Below are 26,275 nucleotides of genomic sequence, written 5' to 3' on the forward strand. Positions count from 1 at the left end.
TCAATTATCGCCATCTTGCTTTCTGATAGCTCTGCCAGCAGATGACACAGCAAGGCTTATGTCAGCTGATCGCACTCGGTGCAAAGTTCTTTTCAAGTTCAAAAAGAAAAAACCCTATCAGGACGAACACTTGGCATATTGTTTTATTTGAAGATGAATTGTGTGTTTATTTATTTTTTCATTGTCATAGCATGTGACTAGGGTGCTTTAACAGACCTTTTGTACTGGTGGAAGATGCAGTATGTCAAAGGGAAAAAATAAATCTGTAAAACAAAGTATTTTCTTATCTGAGAAACTTTATGCTGACAAATGACTCCAGCAGTCACCTCAGTGGTCTGACTGCCAAATCCCCTGGAGCCATCGCTCATGGCATTAGCTGCACGGTGTTTGTCAGTCTTAGATTGTTGCCTTTATTTGAAGTGAAATTGACAGGGTCTACAATCAGGGAGTAAAACCTCTTTTGAGCGTACTGATTCCACCCTCTCTCCCTGTTCACTTCATTAAAGCTCACCTACTTGTTCTGCGTAGGGGATCTTTGAAAAAAAAAAAGTAAGGGTGGTCACTCAGTCCTTCTTTGTGTCGCCTAGCAGCAGTTACACATTCAACGCACCTGATTTTTGACCAGAACAGTCCATTTCCTGTTTGATTTTATCAATATGTGTTTGATACTTTGAGGATTTTTATGTTTTCTCACTTTGAAATGTGAGATCTGACATTTAAAAAATAGTCAGCAAAATTTCCCATATAAAATTAAAGGCCTCTAAAACAGACTCTGTTGTTCTTGTTTGTTTGTTTTTTGTGTTGTGTCTGGCAGCGTAGCACTCAGAGTTGCTTTAATGTCAAACTGAGCCCGACATATTTACTTTCACAAGTGGAGCATTAATGCTTTTCCTATAGTGCTCTGCTTGATACTCATACAAAATACATTATTAGACATTAAGTTTGGGATTATTTCAAAATCAGTGGAATCAGAAATGGGAAGGTAAAACAGAGAAAGATGAGACAAAACATTAAAAGAGAGAAGAGGTGACAAAGATAAAGCGGAGGAAAAAGCTAGTGCAAGATAACATCCTTGAAGTCTGCTTCTACAACTGCTGAAAGAAAGATAGAAAGAGCAACAAAACCAACAGGAAAATTATCACGGCCACAAACAACCAACGCATATGAAAACATCACTGAAAAATACACAGTAGTAGTTAATACCAGTTGTATTTAGTGACTACAAAAAGCTAACTTTAGGGTTTATCTGTGCAGAAGTGTGTCTGTAAGCACCTGGTTCCAAACACCTGCAGGTGTTTGCGAGAGTGTGCCTGTATATTTAGGGTTTCGTCAAAAAAAAACAAAAAAAAAAAACTCAATTGAGGTTGTGAGGAGCCCCTGAACTCTGAAGCTGATCCCCTTCACTAGGGTGGAGGAGAGTGGACCGCCTGAGTCACAAACCAGCCAACTAGAGCCCACCCCACGAACCCAGAGGTGCCCAGATACACTGGTCATAGTTGTGTGTGTTATGAAAATGTTATAAATGAAAGTGTCAAAGTTGTACAATAAAACTTTGGCCCAGGCTCGCCAAGGTCCTACATGTGTGGCAGTGTGATGGAGCAGGCAGAGGGAGGTGTCCTCTGAAAGTCCGTTTTCAACTCTTCAAAAAAGAAAATGAATCACAAACATTTACATCCGATAAATTAAGAGGATTTCAATCTGCGGCCCTGAATGGCAACCCATCATCCGACCACGTGTAAGATGGCAGCCGTCGTTAAGAAAACGTATTGAGTTGTTTTCTACGAAAGCATCGGCACGACAGCCAGCAAATTACCTTTCTCAATAAAAGCAGCTATCACTAACGCTGCCTCCGTGTTCCTAATCCCCCATTAGGATCCCGTTCTTCTATAGTTAGCAAACTAATGAACCCACACCATTAGTCTATTTTTTCCTCATAATGGTGCTATCATAACTGGAAAAAAGACTTCTTCTAATGTATATTTTGATACGGAGTGCTTACTTCAATTGAATTACGTATTACAAGTGCCATCAAATTTACCGAAGCCTGGTGGAATCCATCTCTCTCTCTTACCGGAGTCATTGTGCCTGCCTTTAAATTTGACACAGTAGATTTAACTTTGCCGCGTTATCAACACAGTCAGTTGGCATAATAACTTTACTTTTATGGTCTTTTCAAGTCTACTATTTTGCCACTCTCCTCACCCCTGCATCTCATAGCTGTCCAATAAAGGTAATCCAAGAAATCTAATGCAAGCTTGCCTTTTTGGTTTAGTTTGTTAAGTATAACATATATAGCGAACCGAACAATGCCCTTGTGTCTTAGTTTGACTGCGGTTTTCTGCTCTGCGAAACATTTCTTTGTATAATTGAGGACTGTAAAGCTGCTGCAGGCCGAAGATGAAAAGGTGAAGGTGAGAGTCCTCGGCGGAGTTGCTCTTGGCCATTTGATAGATGGCACGATAAATCAGAGCCGCAGAACGACTTTAAAGAAGAGCAATTCCCTGCAGTTATTTTTCCTTCACAGCAAAACCTGGAAGCCCGGGCTATTCTGACCCGACCACTCCAAGGTCAACCATGAGTAATGGGCCGTAGGCGCTTTCGCCTGCCCGCCATATAAGACTGTCCAGAGTCTGCTTGGATGTGTGAAAGGGAGAACCTGAACTATAGGGAGACCCTGGTGAAGTATGAGTACGTCTGAGTCCAGGGGATTACTCTGTTAACCTTTAGTCTCCTGAAAGTAGCCTGCTCCTCACTGGTCAATAACAAATTAGGTTTTCAACGAGGCAGTGCATCAAGCCCCTTCCAATCTCACAGTGGCTCCATCTCTTTATTAGCGCTATCAACCAATGCCTGTCATATTGCTATATTTACAGTTTTGTGGCGGTGTGACGCTGTCAGATATACTTAAAGGGTCATAATGGACCAGAGGGCATTGCTAATTAGTGCAGGTTGCGTTTAGAAGGGATTAGAGGAGAAATCTTCTGCAGCATATCCCCTCAGCTGCTGCCGTAGCACACGACAGGATTTCTAACAACTGTGCCATCTCCTCAGGAGCTAATCAGGAAAGGGATTGCACTATAAGCACCAGGGGACTCTGTATGAAAACTGAAATGCTTAGGGACACTCAGAGGAAAAAGAAAAACATACATTTATGAGGGACTGGGAATTTAGCAGTGTTCAAATGGGTCCTTTGGGAATACAGTGGCCTTTTACTGTAAATCTGTGTTTCGGGTTGAGTGTCCTTTATGCTGCTTTGCATTCCCCGTGAGAAAATAAGGTCCTTTTGTATTGTTAATGCATTGCTCCTTAAAGCAACCTGTTATGCTATATTAAAGGTGTCTTTTTGTGTGTTGTGTAGTGCCTACACAGAACCTTTCCCCATGAACCCGGTTTCTGCTGGGCTGTCGGCAGACGAAGACCACGGTCGTACCTCAGAGGAGGAAGATGGGGCTTTGGAGCAAAGTTATGACCGGCAGGTAAGTGATGAGGTCCAGAAAGAAGCATGGGCTGGTGAAAAGTCATTTTACTTTAAACTAAGAAAGGTACTATTTCCATATATATTGAAAAACGATTATTGTTCACCTATTTTTAAAGGAAAAAGAACAAAACTTATTCATGTATTTACGGAAAAACACAATATCTAATTTATCATCTTTGCTAATTTCTTCACAAAAAGTCATTTTTCCCTGAAATATTCCCAGCTCTGACACAAGCAGTATTTTCCTTAGCAGAAGTACAAGTTGCGAATTTGTCTGCCTGTCATGGGTGAATTCAAATTTTCCCGGGGGTCCACATAGGAAGGTTTTCTAGCATTTATAGTCACGCCAATACATCTCTATTGGATTTAAGTCCAGGCTTTGACTAGGCCATTCCAAAAACCTTTGCTTTTTTATCAGCGTTTAAGAGATGGACCCTCTGGTGCCCTTTTGTTCATCGTCCTTCTGCATGGTACACTTAAGTGAAAGGCTATCAACTGTTTTCTCCCACAACAGAAATCATGGTTTTATCAAGCCATTATTGCAGCCTAAGACCATTACATAACCACCACCATGCTTGACTGTGGTTATGTTTTTTGTTTTTGTTTTTTTTTTTACCTGAAATGTTGTTAGTTTTATGACAGATAGTATAGGATGCTCCCTTTCTCAAAAAGTTTCTCTTATGTCTTGTCAGCCAATTGGATGTGTTTCCAAAAGTATTTGGCATCATCAAGAGGTATTTTAGCAACATTTTATGCTCAGTCTCTTTCCTTATGTCAAAGTTTGATCCCTGAACTTAACTAAGGCTACTGAGGCCTGCAATGCTGGATGTTGTTCTTGGTTCTTTTGTGACCTCCTGGATGAGTCGACAAACCACTCTTGGAGTAAATTAGGTATGCAGGCCACTCCTGGGAAGGTTCACCACTGCTCGATGCTACCCTATTTGTGTTTTCCTGGCATAGCACAGTCCTAGAAGGGGCTTTGTGAGCCTCTTCAGATTGACAGACGTGAAGGACCTCGTTTCTCCTCTGCTTAAATTACTTTTGATTGGAGCTCGATGTGTTGCTTTTTATCTACTTTGTTAGATTGGACAGTTTCTATCTATGTGATTTATTGATTTTGCAGTTTTGACAGAAATCAGTCCTGGGTGTGGGTAATGAGGTTAAACTCGGCTTTTGTGGCTAAGCACAGCACATTTGCAAGGCAAGCAAATGCTTTTTCATCTACAACCAGTTTGGTTTAAGTAGCTTTTATTTGGCAGAATAAATTAAATCGTCATTTAACTTCATGTTGTGTTTGACTTGGTTATCCTTGCTGGATTTTATCATTTGTTTGACGACCTGAAATGTTTAAGGAAAAACAGAAGAGGTCTGCAAGGAGGGCGAATACATTTTCACTAAATTGTATGAAGAGCAGAACGACAAAAAGAAATAGTTATCTGGGCTTTAATCACCTTTACCTATAAACCACTTCTATTTTTAGTGGCTATTTGTTCTACATTCTTGCCATTAAGAAGTGTTAGAACTATAATAATCAATATGTTAGATCGACTCTTTTGCAATATTAGTTGTTTTAACGTTTTAAACTAAACAGTTTTAGTATGTGATACGACTTTGCTTTGAATTTTTGTCTCAATACGTTGAAATTGTGGCATTTTTACTCAAGGCCACCGCACCATGAGAATCTTGGGCCAGCCCATGCACAGTGGGTGACGCAACCCTTAAGTTCACCGCAGGCTGGCGTCATTGTAACCTGCATTTAAAACAATGTTTTTTAGACTGTCGGATGGGAATTTTGAAATATTTTATTTTTGAACTTATTGGAGAAGTATCTGGCGGCTGAACCAGTTCCCTTCATTTCTCTTCAGCCTCGTGTAGGAACATATTTTCCGCCCAGTATTGCTTTAACAGATTACATGGACCTTGAATCCCCCCCCCCCCCCCACACACACACACACCACCACCCCCATGTTTGTACAATGAAGAGCAGACCTTTTACAGTAGCTCAAAGATGGACCCAGCCCATCCTGTTGCTGTCACAACAATAACAATCCTCTGTTCTGATCACGTGACATGCATTTCCTTGTTTTCCCTCTCTTCAAAGACAAGTTACAATAAATCGGACCGCAACAAAAGTCTTGAAGGAAGGGGCTCTTGTTTTGACTATGAAACGGCCAGCGTCCCTTTAAAAGAGTAAATTTAACCCTGAGAACCCGCTTTGGTCACCTTGGTGAAACCGTAAGAGCCTCTACGGTCTCATGTTTGGAGACCCAGCAATTAGCCTCTAAATCAATAGGCAGTTTCATCATGGCCACTGTACATACAGCCACTCATAAATAATGCATCTGAATTTAAACATGTCCAATTTGAGAAAGCCTTTGTGTCCGTGCTACAAAGTAATGAAATAATCAGTCTTATTTTGACAGCACAAATCTAAAAAAAAAAAAAAAAAAGTCAATTTGGTGTTTCGTCAGCCTGCTTAGCAGCTGTGTGGTCATGGCTATTAATGTTTGAGCGAATGCCCACAAAGAGCCTTTTAAACATGAACTGTTTTCATTCATCTCCCGCCGTTTCCCTCCCTGTCACGCAGATTGATGGCCGTTCTCGAGCGTTCTACATCGCCAAAGAGCTGGTCGACTCAGAGAGGACGTAAGTGCCTACGTTTGAGGGTCGCCCCAATGAAATCAGTTCAAACTGGTTGTATTCTTTTCTGTTTCTGTGCAAAGGCGTCAGGTTATCCTGGCGTAACCTTACAGGTCCTCAAAAAATTATTCATACCCATTATTTGTGGATTTACTTTCAAATCTAGTCCTGTTACAAGCTACACATCTCACTGTTTCTGAATGATGCAATTCGATTTGTGGTTGCAATGTGAAAAATTGTAAAAACATGGGTTTGTTAGAAACACTTTTTGCAGGGCATTGTGTTTTATGTCCTCTTTAGGGGGTCATTTGCAACATTTGTAATCAAATTTGAAACAATCTTTTTACAGTTGTGACATCATCTTTTTGTGTTGTTGTTTTTGCAGACATGTAAGCGCCCTCAAGCACATTCAGGAGGTAAGGAAACGCTCTCTGGACTATCAAAACTGTGTCAAACGGACCTCAAGTCTCTTCTGCTTATGAGGTTTCCCAAAGAGCTCTGCTCATTGGGTCGTATCCATTGTTTGTGTCGCATCTAGACTCGGTCTCCTCCCCCCGCCCCCCCCCCTGCCTTTAGAAAGGTTCTGTGCAAGTTTATCAGTGTTGTTGCAGCCAGGTTTACTTCCTGGTCTTGACAAGGTTGTAATGCTGTGCTCCGATGTGGTCGGTTGTGGGATGACGCAACTTCCCCACAACATGAATCTGTCTCTGCGTGTGTTTGTGGACATCGTGGAACCCCATTTCAAAAAAGCAAACTTCCAAGTAAACGTCACTAAGGGAAAGTTCACCTCTCTCTTGGACATGCTGGTCATGAAAAAGAGAAGTTTGTTTTTTTTTGAGACAGGAGGAGGAAGGTCCTATGAAGGTCCTCCTCACAACGTGATTGGTGAAGCCTCCTGTTAGTTCGCTGTGGCTGTTTGTTAGATTTGATGCCTTTAAACATTAACTAATAATATGACACAACAGGCTCCTCTAAAGAGCAGAAGCCTGGTCGTGCTGCTGCTTGCCAGATCACAGACGGAGCCACAGGCTGCGTCTCCACGTGCATGTCGGAGGGTTGGGTTTACACTTTACTATTTGTTGTTCGAAATGGTCAAGGCAGGTCAAAATTCTTGAGCTACCCCTTATTTTTTGTTTTGCCTGGAAGCCAAGAAATAACGCAATCATCCAGTAGGTGGCTGGCGAAGAAGGTACTTCCTTTCCTTTGAACTTTTCTAGATTTTACAGTCTGTTCATCAGTTGTTAACCATGAGTATTAGGTGGAAGAAACATGACACATGATTTTTTCACATTTTTTTTAATTTTATTTTTTAAACAAATGTATTTCTGAAAAGTGCGGCATGCATTTGTTCTCGGCCCCTGTACTCGGTAGATTGTCCCTTCCCTGCAATAACGATAAAGTCTTTTAGAGAATTTCGTTCCCATTCTTCTTTGCAGCACAGCTCAGGCCTTTGTGAACAGCAACTCTTAACACAAATTTCTAGCTGTCTGTAGCCCATGAATTTGACCGGGGCATTTTAGCACACAGATGTGCTTTGATCTAAACCCCCCTACAGTAGTTCTGGCAACATGTTAGTGTTGCTGTCTTTGTGGAAGTGAAAGTGCAGCTTCCAACAGGTTCTCTTCCTGGCATTGCCCTGCATTACCATCCATCTGCCCAACAAATATGACCAGTTTCTATGTCCATGCTGAATGAAAGGATCTTGGGTCTCATTTATAAAACTTTGCATAGAATCCATATTGCAAATATTCCTATGGCATAAAAAAAATTCTGATTTATAAAACCATGCACATGCACACCGGCACGCAATTTTCCTTCATAGATCACAGCTGCACCTGAACATACCAGGTTCCCCCTCCTGTCCTGCCCTCTACACACCCAGATTCAACAATGAATAGTCAATGTAAAGCACCTCATGAATGGTAATGTCTATTAAAAATGGGCCAGCTTTTCTTTTTTTTCTTTTTTTTTATGGTGAAATGGCAGCCATGGAGAAAAATCAAAGAAAGTGTGAAAAATTTCACAGTCACCACCTCACCATATGCAACGCCAATTTCAATTTCCCCCGTCTCCAGAATGAGCGTAGGCATGGGTCAGAGTTGCCATGAGGACCACCTTTTCCCGTCGAGTTTTATTGTTTATGTTTGTTTATAGATCCCAACTTTTGCGTGGAAAGTGACACGCACAAGTTTCAGGCCTCAATTTGTAGGTACGCATGTTTTATATATGAAGCACCTGAGCTGTTGATCTCTGCAGCTCCTCCATAGCCACCAAGGGCTGTGTCCAAATAAAAACAGTCACTATCCAATAAAAGACCCCAGAAAGCCATTGATCCCCAGAACCATTGATCAAAAAGCGTTTAAATATAAGATCAAAGTCTGATCAAAAGAAAGCAAATCTTTTAAAGGTGACCTTGAATGTTTTCCCTTCCCTCTCTCGGATGATTCACAGATACGACTCTGCGTCAGGGTCTGTCACACTTTAAGCCGTGGTCTTTTTGAGTTATTAGCCCTTGTTCGATGTCATCATCAAACTGATAGTGAGTAATTCAGCTGAGGGGGGAAGCACAGCGGCGGCACAGCGTGTACAAACACACCGTCTGGGGGGGAAAAAAAAAACAAGGTGCAGCGCTAAGTGAGAGGCGCACAAGAGCTATTGTTCCATTGTTTGATAAGGAATAACAAGAATACAAAGAATTTCCAGACCCTGTCTCCACATAGGAAGGGAGGCCGTGCTCCTCTTCTAAACGACTTTTTCCCCGTAACGGCTTCAACACATGAAGCTCAGGCTGTTTCTTCGCTAATCCGCGACCCTTTGGCCCTGAAGCGGCTGCGGCTGAGCGTGACTGACCGCTCGACCAAGAGCCTGAGTTACCAGACGAGAGTTAAGCTGTGCAGCCTGGAGTCGAACAGAAACACGGCCGCTCTTAACGCAGCGGACATGATTCATGGTAACTCATAATAGGGCTGAACGATTTTGGAAAATAATCTAATTGTGATTTTTTTTTTCTTAATATTGCGATTCAATGCGATTTTTTTCCAGTTTAATTTATCATGTCTTTTTAAACATATACAAACAAAAAATCATTTTGTTTCCTCGCTGTGCGGATTAGGTGCTAAAAGCCCCGCAGCATCTAAACTCAGAGCAGAAATGATTGCGTTCTGCCTACGATATATTTTAACCAAAATTGCAATTTTGACTTTTCTCTGCATTAACCACAAGCAACAAAAATGGCCTCTAAATAAAGACGTTTGTAAACAAAGACTATTCAAAACAAGAACTTTTAATGTTTCTATTAATCAGAATATTATTCAAGAGAACAGCCTTTAGTTGATTTGGACATCAATCCTTGTTGAACATAAAGGGAAACCAACAAGCAAGTCTATGTATTAAACTGATTGACCTGTAATTAATGCTATGTATGGATTATATAAACTCTAAAACAAGTAATAAAATTAGATTATCTCACTGCTGCAACTCTTTTCCCTTCCATGTGGAGGCAAACCCACTTTAAACATTTTACCAACACCTAATGGACGTGGCTAATTCCCTAATTACATAGCCAAAAATTGCAGACTCTGCGATTTGGAAATTGCTTTTTTTTTAAATCGCGATTATATTGAAAATGCGATTAATTGTTCAGCCCTAACTCATAACTGATTTACACAAAACTAAAATTGACGAGCCCCTTGGAGACACAACATGTATCTGTGGTGACGAAGCAGCGTCAGTTTGCCGCGCCGCGTAGCTCGGAGAGGAACCTCATATTTATCACGCCACACCAACGCCTCTTAATTAATTACCTGCTTTCTGTTTCTTTTTTACTTCATTTACCAGGAAGATAAATAACCTCGGTCCTGCTTTTTTTCCCCCCCTCCTTCCTGTCATAACTCATCAAATGAGCCCCTTTAGTTACTCAAACGGCTGCCATTAATGCCAATTGCACACACTTTATGAGCACTGAATACACTTCAGCGGAGCCAAATTAGCTGTATATCAGCGAATTCTTGTCTGCGGCGATATGAAAAGCGGGGGGGTTAGTGCAAAACCGCGCTGTATCATGGAGTTAGGTCATTATGCAGCAACACCTGGTGTGCTGTGCAAAGTGAGGACAACCTTTCCTGAATGTCTGAACAGAGCCCAAAGTAGCGGGATGATATGAAGGGAGGGCGGCAGGAAGGATGTTTAGGAGGATCTGACCTTCCTTCCATTTTTCTCTTCATTCCCCCGTTCCTCTGCACCTTTCATTTCTCCTGCCCTCCCTTCCTCCTTCCATCCTTCTCACAAGCGCTTCCGTTGTTCCTTGTTTTTGCGTTATTGTCCACACAGCCTTGTCTTCTTGAAAAATCTCTCCTCACGAATCCTGTTTTTCTGTCTGTGGCGCAGGACTTTAGGTCAGCGGTGGCCGAGGCAGCGGATGAGGAGGGGCAGCCAGCGCTGGACGAGCAGAGGCTGGGGGAGATACTGTGCGTGCTTCCACAGGTTTACAGCCTCCACAGCAGCATCTTGTCTGAGCTGGAGGAGCGCATTAGCAATTGGTAAGGAACAGTGTTAGACCTGCTATCCCTAAATGCTGCTGAGAACCAATGATTGTTTAGATATAGAGTGACAGCACAGCCAAAAATAAGGACAGTTTTCTCTATAAGCAGACCCGTATAATGAATCTATATCGCTCTAATCTTGATTTCAGTCTTCAAACAGTCCACCCCACCCTAGATTTAAAATTATTTTCCTTTTCATTCATTCAAGAATAAGGCTAATTATTCGTACCTTTCTCAATAATCGGTGGGAAATGATTCATTTGCACTGCAGCCAACCAAACCGTTATGTAAATGCTGACCAACTTGTTTTAACGTTTCCACTGGTATTCTGACAAATTATCTATGGGAGTGAGCTCCAAGTCGTTGAGGTGGGAAGGTCTCCTTGCCGTCACCCCGATCTGTAGCTAGATTTAAGTCAGGACTCTGACTGTACCCCTCAAAAATGTTAACGTTACTTCAAGTCAAAAGAAGCAGGTTGGTAAATTCCAAAAAAAAAAAACAATTTTTATTCCTAAATCTGACTGGAAAAAAGGAATCATCTTTGTACTTCAACTTATGCTTATTTCTTGAAAACTTTGGCTTCCAGAAGGTGTTGCATAGACTAAATCCCAAGAATCGGTCCCCCATTCGTAAGAAAATGGGATCGTATCGTCTAACTGTCTAATTTGACAGGAAAGTCATGAGTCAGACAGGCAGAAAGACACATTGGCAAAGTAAAACACAAAGTCAAATCTCTGAACCGCAAGGTAAACTGCACGCAGTTTCTGGACAGGTGGCTCTCCATATAGGGCTTGCCCGGAACCACATAGTTCAATAAATAATCAATAACACATGTCAATAAACAATGTACTTACCTATGGTAGGAGCTCTGAAGTACAGACAAGATGAGAAAGTGAAACCACGATCTTCTTTGAGCTCGTTGAACAGCAACTGCAGCTTCACGTTTACCGCCCGGCTTGTTTACGCTGGCGGTATCTCCAGGACGTGCTCTCTCGTGACACTATGGAGCCAGTAGGTCAGAAAAACAAACAAGAAGCACATCAGAGCGTGAAGGATCGGACGCAAGCGGTGTTTCTTGGCCTTAACGCTCCACTACCCCTCCCCCACCTGTTTCTGCCCGTCCCTGCTCTGCTGATTTAAGAAAGGCTACGCTCTACCCTTGATTTTAACGGAGACAAATTTGGCTGTTTGAAAATAGTTTGAGTTGCGAAAGAGACGTTCGTGCTGTGCAAACTAAAGACCTGGTACAGGGTTACAGCCTGACCCCATCTGAACAAATACAGTGTAGCCAAGAATTATTCATACCCCTGTCAGATTTAGGGTAAAGATAATTTTCACTCTTGCTATGGTAAAACAGCGAGATACATGCACCATGTCTGTTGAGCAGCTGATTGCCGGCTTTACTACAGCACATCGCCCAACTAATTCATCTGCCATATTAGGTGTACTTGTGTTACTCTATAAGCAGCAAAAGGGACGTGCAAGGTTTAAAATGCAATGAGCATTTTAAACCTTTGATGGACGTTTGCTCAAGATGTTGACCATCTCTATCAGTTTTAGTATAGTTATGATGGTGTTGCTGATCTGGTTGAAATCAGATGGCTTTTTTTCACATTGATGCCAGGAAACCCTGAAACTCAGTCATTTTTAAGATTATCACACCACAGTAAGAATCTTATACTGCAATGCCATGTTTGAAATGTTACTGATAACTTATTTGCTCACTCACCCTAATCTCGTTCACAGAATAAAGGACTAATAAGTGGTTGATGGCAGCGTGCGGCTATTGCATTTTAAATGCTAGTTTAGGTGCAGTGTTGCTTCCTAATTATGTGAGAGCTCCCAGTTCCATAGTAGATGAATAAAACTTGGCAGGCTGCACCAGAATGCGCCTGTCAATCTAGTCACGCTTTTACGACACTGAATTAACATCCATGATTTTATTTTATGGTATCACAGTATTTACTCAGAATTTTAAAATAAAAATGTATATGATGTTATTTATTTTACTTTAAACAGGCAAGACAAGAAAGAAACCTTTAGAAACGCCTGTTTAAAATGATATTTATTTAACTTATTGTAAAAGCCAAATAACCCAAAAAAAAAGCCATAATAGCTGAATAGAATGTGTATATAATACACTGATATAGTGTATACTGTTTTAACAGAGATGTCGGTGCTTATTTAATAGAAAATATTACTTTTATTACTGTATTGATACATTGTTGAGGATCCTTTTGGTTTAAATGTTGTACATTTAGACATTCTACACACTATGGAAAAGTGACTAAAACAGGTCAAATTAAATTATTTTGGGGTTCTGCGCATTAACCACTCACTGGTACACAGACGGATCACTATCCAGGGAGAGAGAGAAAATGTAACATGACTTATCTGATCTCAGCAAATTGAAAAAAAAAAAAACACTTACTGGTGTTTTTTCCTGACTTATCAGAAACCTCTGGGTTCCACTTCTCTCCTGCTCATCACGCATGGCCCTTGCGCTGCTGTGGTTTGGTAATAAAACTTTACTGTTAGAGGCTTTAGACCACTTCAGCCTTTGAAAACTCTTATAACTGTGGAGTAATCGGATGCTTAGCTGTCATCCTTGTTTGGGGATGGCTCCTCCGGCAGAGCCGACCGCTGAATGGAGGTGAAGTCCAGGAGGTGAACTCGGCTAACTTAAGGGCCCACAAGCAAAAATGGACATATACTGCTGCAACCTGCAGTCAGAGAACTAGTGGAAATCACAACTTTTCTAAAGGAGTTTGATAAAATAGAGATGATTTTACGACTTCAACGACTTTTGCTTTGACTGAAATATTAACATTGAAAGATTATCACTATTATGGTTGGCAGCAATCACTACAGCCCTAATTAAGGCCATGTACTTCAGTATATAGTCCTAATAAATCAGTTTAGAAGACCTACATGGCAATCGCCAAGGCAAACAATGAACTGACCTATTGCTCTTTTCTTCCTGCCGTAAATTGTCTTAAAGAAGGGGGGGAAAAAATCTGTTTTAACCTTTTAGTAAAAAATAAATAAATAAAAATGGTGACCTTGAGAACTAAACATTGGCTTTGGGTAATCACAAAGTACACGCTCATTTGAAATATAGAATTATTTTAGTTTTGGATTTGTGAACAGTGGCAAGCAGCAAACAGTGGCCCAGCAGCAAAAGGGAACGTGCGGCTAAAGAATTTGAACGTGCCACTTTTCAGGATTCCTGTCTTCTTTGCAACACGTCCCAAAAGTGCTTGATTGCTTTTCACTCTTCACTTCATAGGGAGGAGAACCAGAAGATGGTGGACGTGATCTTGTCCCGCCGGGACGAGTTCCGAGTGTTTGACACCTACATCTCCGAGTACGATCGCAGCATGACGTTGCTGGAGCAGAGCTGCCGAAACAGCCCGGCTTTTTCCGCCGTTGTCAGGAAATTTGAGGTAAAACTCTCAACAGAGAGACTTTTAACTGGAGGACATCCAGTCGATTTAGCAATCCTCTTATGGAGCCTTTTAGTCTTCTTGCTGTGTATTTATTTTGTTTTGCCAGTCTGAGAGAAGGGGAATTATGCTTCTGGGTTTTAATTCTTAAAACATCAGCTGGATTATTTATTTAAACGGCAAATATTCAAATCTCATGTCCTGATTTTGTGAAGGAAAGGGAAGCATTGTGTGTGGTTCCAGTACATCCATCCTGTACTGAAAACCTTCCTGTAGCTCTTTTTTGAATTGTCCCTGAGCTACCACTGGGACATAATGGCATTTCTATAACCAATCCCATTCGCTGAGCTGACCTTTCTACTGTCATGCTCACATATTTTATATTAACTCAGCAATGAACTCGTTCTTTGTCTGGCTTTAATCTATTTATAAAATGACACCAGGAAGGTGGGATTTAAGGGATTTTAAGGAATGGGCCAAATAGAGTATCATCACAGTTTGAGGCCATTTTGTATCTTGTTATTCAAAAGAAGCAATGATTGCTGTGATCACAAAAGAAGTGGCTTAGAGGTGCATCATAACTCTGGAGGAGCTGCAGAGATCCGTTGCTCAGGTGAAAAAGTCTGACAGTCTTTAGTCGTGTACTCTACAAAGCTGGCCTTGCTGGAGGAGTCACAAAAAGACGTAGAAGTAGCCGCTGTGACCTGACCAGGACAACATTTAACAGTTTGGGCTAAATGCAAATCTCTACGTGTGCCTAAAAACTGAAAGTGCACTTAACCTTAGAAGACACCGACCCCCGGTGAAACATGTGTATGGTGGCATCGTGCTGTGGGAAGCAGGTCAGAGGTGATGGGCAGACAGATGCAGGATAATCCTTGCAGGATCTGTTAGAGGCTGCAAGAGCGTCCGACCGGGGCAGAGTTATACTTTGCAGCAGGAGTTACGTTGAAGATTTCATAGCAAGCATATCAATGTGTTTGAATGCCCTGGTCAAAGTCCAAACCTGCAAAAAAAAAAATGACACTGAGCTGGCGCTATTTTGTAATTAAGAAAGGACACAAATGTCAAAATTTCCTCTGACAACCTCATCTTCTTGTGTTCCACGCTGGGTTTTTGAGAGAACCCAAAAAAAAAAAAAATAGTGAAGCAGCAAAGCAGGTCAGATGTAAAAGGAAGTCATTGTTCTTAATAGCTTTATTTTCCGGCCGTCTCATTTAAACAACGCGATACCTCCAAAGGCACCGTCTACGGATCTGTGCCGCTCACGTTAATATTTGTTTTTTAAGGAGCAAAGTGAGCTGTTCAGCACGGCGCCTCTCTGCGTAAATGAGTGTAAACGCACCGCTTCCTTGCTGTGTGTTGATACGCCGCCAGTGCGTGTGACATAATGCTTTCGGGCGTTTCTGGTTTATTTGAGGAAAGCAAACAGACAAGACGCCAACTGTCTCAGCTCATGAATATTCATCAGCAGCTGTGTCTCCTCAGAAAAAAACTTAGCTCAGTCAGACTTCTGCTCCGAGCGCTGGCCCGTGGAACCCTGCGGCTCGTTCCCTCGATTGAAAACATTTGGCTCTACGTCACTTCGCTTCCAGCTTCGGGGGAAAACTCGTATCAAGCGTTAACGACGGGCTCTAGCTGCTCGTTCGCTTTCTCCGATTGCTTGAAAGCGTCACAGTCTTGGCCTGCGCCGTGCCCCGGTTTCCACCAGTGGAGTATTAAGTGAGCGTGATAGATGCCCTGGCTCATCAAAGCGTTGCTATAAAAGGTTAGTTGGAGAAAAAACCTTCCAGCCGTACGGGAGAACGTAGCATGGATTTCAGGTGCATCTGGCAACAGTAAAATCACTCAAGCATGTTTGCAGAAATGATTCAGACTTAGAAGGTGCCCAGTCCCACCAGCTAACCCACTGCAACACAGAACTGAACATCCACATGGTTCCACTGATGCCTCGTCACTCGGCAGCCAGGAAAAGGGAAGTTATTATAACCACGTTGTTATAACCATGAACGTATTAGTTTTAGTTATAGCTAATGGTCCCCTGATTTTTCCTTGTTGACCGGACTTCCCCTTTAAAGCAGCATGAAGGTCCTCACTCCTGGCTAACCTGGTGACCATTTACGGCCGTTTAAACAGATAAACAGGGAACAGAAAGCAGGTTTACATTCTGGACCACATGATTCAGATTCCCCATCCACATCAGCATCCACCATGGTCATCGAGGACCAAAGGTTGACCCCCTCGCAACTCAAACGCGGCTTGATTTGTTCAGATAACCAGATTGTTTACCAATGCCAGCTGATCACCTCTGTCCTTTTGTGCCTTTTTTTGACGCCGTTTACCTAAACGCACACAAAGCCCCATATCTACCCACAGCGCGCTCCTGCAAAGGAGTCGTACCCTGTTAAATCCTGCAGCGTGAATTCATCCACGGCACAGATGAACCGATCAGGCTTTTACTACCCCGGGGGCCGATTTCCTGTCCTCTGTTTGTTCTGACCTGCACATTCTGATCTCAGCCGAATCCAGTTTTTTTTGTTTCTTATAAGGACGTCGACCACCAAAGGAAAAAAAAAGAAAGCGCCGCAGGATGTGTAACAGGGGGTTGTATTTTTGAGTCAAATAGAAAATGAAGGAATTATAAGGTTATTGCCATTTTGGAGCACATATCCGTAACTTTTATGTTATTTTTCATGAATGCTGCATTCTGAAACATGGTTTTTGATCATGTGTTCATTGACAAACAATTGGAAAAGTTCGTAGTTTATCGTGAATCGGAAGAAAACGCATGCATTTATTTATGCATTTTGTATTTGACCAGCTGATCGCATATTAAGTGAAAATTGCTTCATTCCAATCCCTGGATTACCTGGCTGCGTTTTATTGTCAGTGTACATTTGTTATTTGGGAGGAAAAAAAGCCCCTCTGGACAGCATCTTTAAGCACACCTGTGACGGTGCTGATATGTTTGTGCGTTCAGAGAAATGTCAAACGCTCTTTCGGACTCGGGTTTTGAGTCCGCAATCCTGAAACAACTCTCGGCGCCTTACCTTTTCCAGCTACGAGCTAAACTCCTGCAGTGTAAGTGGTAGTAATTTCATTGCGGACGCGGCGATGACAGTGATGAAGTAGCCACGGCCTCTGATCGGATCAGGCCTCCAGCCTTACCGGATTACAGCCCCCCCCCCCCCCACCCTCTCAGCGGCCAGTTGCTTGTTTACTGCTCCATCCACAAACATTGGCCAGAGCGCTGTTTGCCGTAGCGAGCGTGTTCGTGCCCTTGCCCATGTGTTCCTGGGTGCTTTCTGCAGAGCCGTAGCCGGCACACACATCAGATGTTGATCTTCTGAAACCGGGTTGATGAAATCCCCTTCCGTAGCCCGGCTCTGCGCTTTGAGAGGAGCCTGGGAGGAGAGCAGGAGGCTGTGCAGCAGGTGGACCGGGAGCGATGGAGTGAATTCCTTGTAAAGGCAGCAGGGCAATGAGGCAGACAGAAGCTAATTAGAGAAGCAGCCTCCTTTACAACTCCCCAATTAGATCAGCTGCGTGTATATGTTTCTGCCCGCCTGCGTGCGCGCGTGCGTGTGTGTATGCGTGCATGACTTTATCTGTCAGCACAAGGTGTCCTGCTCCTCCTTCGCTCCTTCATTTGGTTTGCTCACCCAAACAAACAACGAGCTAATTACCATCCCTGGAACAACACCTCCTCTGAACAAGTGTCAACTGGATGACAATCTACGAGTGACACTGGAGGCGAGCGGATCTTCTGAAAACAAGCGGGCGTGATAACGGGGAGCTGTTCTGCTGTGTGGATTAAGTCTCCAGCTCTTGTTTTATTTATTTTTTTATTTTTTTAAGGAGCTGTTTTTAAGGCCTAACACATCCCCTCCTTTCACAGGGTCCTTCCCTGTTGTTTCAGCACCAGCTCAAGCTCTGTGTGAGCCCGTATATGTGCCAAAGTGTGAAGGGATCCATCATCGACACATTTTATATTTGAGTGTCTCTCTCTGCGTGTGTGTGTGGGTGTGTGTGTGTGTGTGTGTGTGTGTGTGTAGTGTAAATAAAGATGAACAAGCTGTTTTCCCGCAGGGTGCTATCTGTGCCTTTCTAATGAAGGATAGGACTTCATTGGATTAGAGAAGGTGTGTATGTGTGAGTTCCTGTGTATGTGTGCGTGTGTGTGTGTATGTGTGTGTGGATGCACCACAGGTCCCTGCTGCTCCTGAACCTCTCAGGGCATAAATACCTGTCACAGGCAATTAGATCCTGATTGATTTTCCAATGCTCTCTTTGATAGCTCCCCCCTCTCTGTCCCTTCTCACCTGCAAATGACTCCGTCGAGCTGAAGAATAGGGCTGTTCTGCGGCTTTTTTGTGTGTCTGAAGGTCACCCTGACAAACATTTCCCTTTGGTCGCCTGACGACCTTGCCTCTCAACGCAGAGTTAAAGCAGCGACCCACATCTGAGAGACACACAGATGGGGCTTCCTGGTTGAGGCACAGGTATACCTTTGGGTTCTTTGGTTGGACTGGAAGATGTTGGATTTGCTTCAAAGTTTTTTTTTTCTTTTTGCTTATCAGAAACGACGTGATTAGAAACGCATTTCGTGTGGAGTTAAATCTTTTGATTGAAGCCTTTTCTTCAAAGTTGAGAAATATAGAAGGAATATGTTAATGCACTCTTGTCAAAAATGGTGTAATTACTGTGCTTGTGTGTGTGTGTGTGCAGGCTAAGGGTCCAGAAGTATCTGAAGTCCCGATGAAACACCAGCTGCTCCAGGTCATCGTGAGAGTACTGCAGTATCGAATGCTACTTACCGGTAACGACATAGAGACCCTTCGGATCTTTAAAGGCAGATGGCAAATGTTAGAGAAAATGTGTTATTGTCGGCACCCATGGAAGTTGGCTTTGTAATGCAAAAACCTGGGAATGAAAGGTTATTCCAGAGCAAAAGAACTCGTAGGGAGTCAAGTTATGTAGTCTGGAACAAGACGAAGTGTCCACCTCTGCATGGTATATTAATCAAATCAAATGTATTTATATAGCACATTTACTGTTAGGTTTAACAAGAGTTCAAATTTAGACATTTCCAGTGTCTTGCAAGGCTGTTGGTTGTGATAGACCAACACAAAGTAGCTGATACATTTGAAGTGGAAGGAAAAGGATCTGTTTCAAAAGGGTGGCATGCATTTGTTCCCAGCTCCCTTTAATCTGATACGCCTAAATAAAAGAGAATATATCACAACTGCAAACGTACCAAGACGTGGACATCCACGTATGCTCACAGGCCGTGAAGCAGAGCATTATTCAGAGAAATAATGTTGGAGTCTATAGAAAAACGTATAGAACCAAATCCGTGGGAAGGCCAGAGGAAAACCTGTTAAAATAAAACCAAAGATTTCGAGTGGAAGCATAGATAAAAGAACGTCTCAGAGCATTTCATGTAGGGACATATAAAGTATTTGCTATGTTTCAAATTTCCTCTGTCTTTGCTCTTTTTGCCACACTTCAGTGTTTAGGAAATCATTTTCATATAAGACAAAGATAACCAGAGTAAATACAAGATGCTCTCAGGTTTCATTTACAAAGGAAAATAAATCTATCAAAATCAACACCCCACAATGTGAAAAAGTAATTTCCCCCTAAAGTTAACAACTGGTTGTCCTACCTTTAGCATCCATCATACTACCAGCACCTTGTCTGACTGTAGGCATCTTCAAATGCTAGTTCCCTTCTAGATGCTTGTCCACTTTAGCACCGACTTTAAGGAGTGCTTACTGATGTTAAAAACTCTTAATGGTCTTAGCCCTCGCTGTTTATCAGATTGGCTTCTGTCGCGCAGCCCTTCCAGCCCCCTCAGGTCTTCTGGATAGAGCCTTCTGTCGATACCTAGAGTGAAGACTAAAAGATACAATGAGGAATCTTTTCTTATTGTGGCTTTCAGCTGTGGATGAGGCTTCCTGAAGATCTGCTATTAAAATGCTAAATGGACTGATTTTATTCAGCCCTTTTCTGGTCACTCTTACCACTCAAAGCGCTTTACACTAGACCAGGGGTCCTCAAATCAAACGGCTGAATCAGCTCCTCGGTCTGCAGTCAAGTTCTCCAGAGTCCTGCTAAAGACCTGGTTATTTGCCTCAGGTGCGTTGAAGCAACAAATAGAAGCTGCAGAACGCCGGACCTCGACGGAGGACCACTGCAACAGAGCTACATTCACCCTTCGCACTCATCCACATGCTGATGCACAGATCAGTAGGCACGATAAAATGCTGTGTGACAGGCAGAAGCTGGAGTCAAACCCACAACCTTCAGACTGCAAGACGACTAGCCATGTTTTAGCAGTGGATTCACCTTCCTGAAGACTTGCTAGTCAGTCTGGCTTTTAGTCGTTTACTGTTACTTATAATACTTCAGATATAAGCATTTTATATTGTATCTTTGCATTGAAGGGCCAGTTTGATTTAGATTAAGGCAAGGCAAGGCAAGGCAAATGTATTTATATAGCACAATTCAGTACAAGGACAATGCAAAGTGCTTTACATGATTAAAATATAGCAAAATAAAACAGAATAAAAGCAAGTAGGAATAAAATGTAGATAGAAATTAGAACAAAAAAGTGGTGTTTCAGTTAACTAGAACAGTTGAAGGCAGTCCTAAACAAATGTGTTTTTAATCTTGATTTAAAGGAACTCAGGCTTTCCACACCTTTACAATTTTCTGGAGGTTTGTTCCAGATAAGTGGAGCATAGGAAGAACATAAGTTTTTCTTTCAGTCAATGCATGTAATTACTATTTAAAAAACCTTTTATTATGCTGAGGATGTCATTGTTTTATAGATATTATATTGAGGAAACGTGTCTGATGATCTGACGATAAAGAAAAAAATACTGAACCATGTGGTATTGAGACACTTGTTTCTTGAACCAGTGATTTCTTTTTTGTGAAGGTTTTCAGATTAACATAGACCTATATCTCCAGTCTTCCCTTTTTAATAAATACGTTCAGTAGTTCAACAGTGATCCAAATGGGAGTTGACTGAAAAAGACAAAGCCATATCGTTTTTGATTGCTAATTATCAACATGTCATGCTGAAAACAGTGAACATCTGATATTATGGTAATAGGAGTTATGACTTTCAGCTCGAAAAAGTCTCAATGATGTGTGCATGTGCATGCATTACACTTGATGCTCACGTCTGTCGTCCTGATTCTGCTTTCTCCAGATTACCTGAACAACCTGTCTCCTGATTCCAAAGAATACGAGGACACTCAGGGTAACTTTAACCTTCTCCTGACACGTTTTCACCCGTGATCTGTTTAACCACGCCGTGTCCCGCTGAAGGCCTTCCGCTCGCTCAGGCTTTCTGTCCCGTCTTCTGTTTCTGTTTGCAGCGGCGCTGGTGATCGTGTCTGAGGTGGCGGACCAGGCCAACGACAACCTGAAACAAGGGGTGGGTTTCTAAACCTGGGCTCGTGGTGTGAGCGTTTGGCATTCGCTGCTACACCCAAGCCTCGGTTTTCCCAAATGTCTTTAGATCCTCAAAGAGCAGTTTTCCAGCCCCTTTATGGATCTGTCTAATAAATGACACGAGTGAAGAAGGGCTTTTTGGTCCCTGGATGGCGATTAACTCCAGGGGGGTGAGGAAAGTTTATGTCATCAGAGAGCCCCCCTGGTGTAACGTAACAGAGGAGGCAGTGTAAGGCCGGCCAGGACTTATGGCTCTTCTTAAACACGGAGACAATTTAACAAACACTCCCCCAGTGTCCCTCAGGTCTTTCACTGTCGGGCTCCCCCGTGCCTCTTTAGGTTCGGCCCGCTGTTTATCGCGCTTTCTTCCCTCCTCCACCTCGCATCCACTGGCACAGACACACTCAGTCGGAGGGACAGGGGGAAACACAGAGTCCTTCTATCTTTTCCTCCCCATTCAGTTTGCAGAGCGTCGCCTCCCTTTCCGCCTCCCACGCCCTTCCATTCACAAATAAACAGGGACGGCTTGATGCGCCGCTCCGCGTCAACAGCGGATAATCTTTCTCTGTGTTTTTCGCCCTCCGTCCTCTCGCAGGAGAACCTGCTGCGTCTGGTCCACATAGAGTACAGCGTGAAGGGGAAGAGGGACCTCCTGAAGCCTGGGAGGGTGAGAACTGTGAAGCCGCCGATGGGTCGTTTTTTTTTTTTTTTTTTTTGTCCCGTAGCGCATCAGAGCACTGCTCGGTCTGAACTAAAGCGTTGCCGGTTCTTGTTTTGGCAGATATTCGTCAAAGAGGGGACGCTGATGAAGGTCTCGAGGAAGAGTAGGCAACCACGACACCTGTTTCTGGTACTAGTTCTCTCCCCGTCACCTTTACACCCACTTCATGACAACAGGTTCACTGAATTACGTTTCCTGGTCCGGAGGTGTGGCTCTTTGTATGTTTCCTTAGGGCTGGACGACATAGATGAAAAGAATATTGATAAAATAGAAATCATATTGATCGATATCGATAATTAGCAACTAATTCAAAACATGTATTATGAGTACAGGCCTGGCCATTTTATGCTGTTGCTTAGCGACCTACTTACTGAATTCAAACTCAACCCTATTATTCAAACAACTTTTTACCAAAACTGCAAGTTCTTAAAAAAGAAAAAAGAACACCTGCTCTCTGAACTCTTTGAAGGGGGCGGGGCTTTATTGGGTCTACATTTATGATTGGCTGGGAGGATGTAGTGACTCTAATATTAACCTGCATAACAGAATGCAAAAGGAAGGAAAACTGTTATTCTATTGAACTTTTTATTGACCCTTTTTGTTTTTCCTGTCATCGATATACGTCTATTGATGGATATATACTGTTACTGAATTATCATCCAGCCCTATGTTTCCATATAATCTAAAACTATTAAACTTTTTTTCATATAGTACCTTCAACTAGTATTTAAACTGCTTGAACTGCTCCATATTCAGTCACATTGGGATTTTGTGTGATTTCTTTCAAGGTAAACAAGCTTTTGAGATTTGATAGGGAGATGTGTGGAATGGGACACTTTTGCCTTCCCTAAGGGGAACAACACTAAACATGCAGCCGGAGCTACAATGAAACCCTTTGAATCGAAGCTTCTTCATCATGTGTGAGGAAGGTCAAGTCAAAGCCCGAACCTGGATCCAAGTCGGGAATCTGGAACAAGACGTGCAAAAAGCTCTAATTAGTTGAAAACATCCTTGCCGTTTTCCAACCTGCGATAAAAACTAGAGGATATTCACCCATTCAGTTTAGAACGGCGTCCTTCGACATTTACTATAGCCAGTCCTCACATATTTGGTGTCTAGAACCTTTGAGATTTCAACCCGCCAAAAACATCATCAACAGCCAGTATGTTTTTGTCTGTTTTTTGCTCGTTTCCGACCATTTTTTTTTTGTAAGTCGGCTTTGCAATAATGATTTTCGCAGCAAAGCTACGTTCCTGTAACCTGACTCAAGCCAGACGCATGTCTCTCCGCCTAGCTCCACTCACATACATCTGGGACCTCTCCATAGGAATGGCATTTATTGAAGGCTGGGCCTTATCAAAAATTCTTGCATATGAATGGATAAGCCACTTGTCTGTCATCTTTATCGACGTGCTATTTCTACCACTCACACCGAAGCTAACCCGTGACGCTGATGAGAGCGACGCAGGAAAAAACAAAACTTTTTTTTTTTAATGTGTTTGCGGCTCTAGTGGCACGCGTTTTATTGACAGTGAGCTGACAGGAAGAGGGGGAAAGACAGGCTGCAAAGCCGCACGGGTCGGAGTTGATCCCAGGCCGACCGCGTTGAGGACTAAAGGCCTCCTAACATAGTTAGCGCTAACCGCTCCGGGGCGCGTCCGCGTCTGCAGCGGACGCGCCCCGGAAAAAAAAACTTGCCAAATCCAGTCGGGAGAAGGGCGAAAACATGGTTTCCACCAACAAAAGCCTTCAGAGCCGTTCTCTGATGTTCTTTTAATGAAACAATATTAGTTAGATTGGACAACACGGAAGAAATAGCAGCATCAATGTTAACGCTTGCTTCCTCGACGAGCCGCCATTGCTATCAAAGCAGTCTCACGTCATGGTCGCGTCTCCACTACGTCACATCTATGAAATTCCAGCCCTGCGTCCTGATTGGCCAGACCATAAAATTGGTTGGAGAAATCACTCTCTATGGGCGATGTCCCAGATGTATGTGAGTGGAGCTAGGCGGAGCGACATGCGTCTGGCTTGAATCAGGTTAACGTTCCTGGTGAGGCTCTCGAGACCCAAGGGTTCTGGTTAGGAGCACCTGCCGTATCCTTCAGGCAGCAGCGAAATCAACGCTGGCTCTATCTGTATCCAGGAATGTTGGGTGGAGGTAGATGAGCTTGGGGAGTGGAGGGGCACGAGGCCAAGGCTGCTGGACCTCCACTAAGCACCACACCCATCCAGCAAGGTCCTCCCTCTACACTTGTCTCCTCGCCTCCCCTCTCAGGACTTGTTTTCAAGGGCCCCGCTTCCTTACAGGATGTTTGGTGTGGGTCACTGGATGCCGGCTTCCTGTGTACCGGGAGGGGACTGACAGTGAAGCGAAGGCCAGACAGCCTGTAGAATGTGGGGAGGAGGTTGGCGAAGGAGGGGCGGGGGTGCTACACAAACACATAATGTGAAACGGAGAAGCCCACTCCATTGTTCTACGTGCAATCAGCGCTGTCTCATATTATGAAATATGCTTCAGCTAGATATCCGCAGGAGCAGCATTCGGGGTTTGGGCTTCTCTCGGCTAATCCAACTAAAACATCAAGATTCTCCACGGATTAATTTATCTTTTCTCATTCTGCTCCATCCCATCCCCTTCCCTGGCTTTTGCTCACCTGAAGCTAAACTCTATCGCTGTGAAGCCATTTTCCCCCCATGAAGTCTGCATCACTGGTAGCCCAATTGTTATTTATGGGCTTTTAAGAATGGCGAGTCCAAACTCTGTAGATAAAAAGCCATCAATCGCCTCTGAGACAGGCAGAAGCCGCAAGCATGTGGCCCCGTTCCTCGGCTCAGGGAAGAAATAAAGCCGGCTTAGAGCGAGTCGCGAATCAATGGAAGGAGAGCCGAAGAAGGAAAGTGAAAACCCAAGTAAATGTCTGAGGTGCAAATGGGGTCGCCTGGACGTCTATGCTCATGGGTCAGCCTGGGAAAATGTGTTTGCTCAGTGCCCCGTCCGCGTTTCTGTGGAAGGAATGTTTCAGTGGGCGAGCAACACAGGGGTGGAGGTCCCAAATCCCGGTGGCAGCGGCCCAGAGGTCGCGGCAGGGCACTCCGGCTTTGGCTGCCATGTTGTGTCTCCAGACACTCAGCCCAAAAAAAAAAAAAAAAACATTTTAGTGAGGCTGTTTGTGTTTTTGTTGTTGTGGTGAAGGTGGCGGGTTCCACCCAGTCCTGGTTCTCTGTCGCCTGAGAAGGCCGTAAGGGTGAGGGAAGCCCGGAGCAGGGTGGAGAATTCCTGGATGCTGCCTGTAGGGCCCCAGGCCCCCAGCGGATGTTTAGAGCACACATTAGGTGTGACCGATGATGTCATTTCTTTTGTCTATGTTATGAAATACCTCTCATAAAACAATGGACCCACGGTGCGTTCAGGGCACTAGAACTCTTTATTCCCATATACAAATAAGCATTTTCTTTAAAGTTATGGGTGTGGGAATTTTGTGTTTAAAGAAACACTGGGGGGAAAAAAAACACCCAATATATTTTTTTTTTATTTCAATTTGTGGTTTATAATTTATTTGAAACCTACAAATAGTCAGTTTTGTTTTAAACAGCAGTAGAAAGTAATGCATATCAAAGAATCATGAAGGAGTTTTGAGAAATGCGGGGTTATGCCTACAGTATCCTTCAATGTTACACCACCACCTTGTGTTGGTAGGGTGGTATTACATGAGTTACACAAATAAGGATGGAAAATTATCCAAGTAAAACTAGTTAAATTTTACATGTCATAACTCTGATTGTCCTTTCTTTTTCTATCCTGAACAGATGAACGATATTATGCTGTACACCTACCCCCAGCAGGATGGCAAATACAGACTTAAAAACACGCTGTCCCTGTCAGGGATGAAGGTGAGGAAGCTGTTTCTGAAAATGTTATTTAATTTAACCTTTTCAAGCGAACATATTTGCCCACTGCTGTCCTGTCTTGTCATTTTGC

General features: G+C 43.1%; 1 protein-coding gene across 3 annotated transcripts in view; it reads left to right on the forward strand.

The window, feature by feature from the left end:
• The window catches only part of fgd5a (FYVE, RhoGEF and PH domain containing 5a), a 49,415-nt gene that overhangs the window by 15,614 nt on the left and 7,526 nt on the right, over positions 1 to 26,275 (forward strand). For all 3 annotated transcript variants that reach the window (XM_012862177.3, XM_012862178.3, XM_021316223.2), the window contains exons 3-13: positions 3,359 to 3,476; positions 6,066 to 6,124; positions 6,504 to 6,534; positions 10,505 to 10,656; positions 13,949 to 14,105; positions 18,834 to 18,924; positions 21,328 to 21,378; positions 21,497 to 21,555; positions 22,168 to 22,239; positions 22,354 to 22,422; positions 26,104 to 26,187. In XM_012862177.3, coding sequence (XP_012717631.2) covers positions 3,359 to 3,476; positions 6,066 to 6,124; positions 6,504 to 6,534; positions 10,505 to 10,656; positions 13,949 to 14,105; positions 18,834 to 18,924; positions 21,328 to 21,378; positions 21,497 to 21,555; positions 22,168 to 22,239; positions 22,354 to 22,422; positions 26,104 to 26,187 — 943 coding nt within the window. The remainder of the gene's footprint in view (positions 1 to 3,358; positions 3,477 to 6,065; positions 6,125 to 6,503; positions 6,535 to 10,504; positions 10,657 to 13,948; positions 14,106 to 18,833; positions 18,925 to 21,327; positions 21,379 to 21,496; positions 21,556 to 22,167; positions 22,240 to 22,353; positions 22,423 to 26,103; positions 26,188 to 26,275) is intronic.

Source organism: Fundulus heteroclitus, chromosome 20, assembly GCF_011125445.2.
Source record: "Fundulus heteroclitus isolate FHET01 chromosome 20, MU-UCD_Fhet_4.1, whole genome shotgun sequence".
Taxonomy (NCBI): domain Eukaryota; kingdom Metazoa; phylum Chordata; class Actinopteri; order Cyprinodontiformes; family Fundulidae; genus Fundulus; species Fundulus heteroclitus.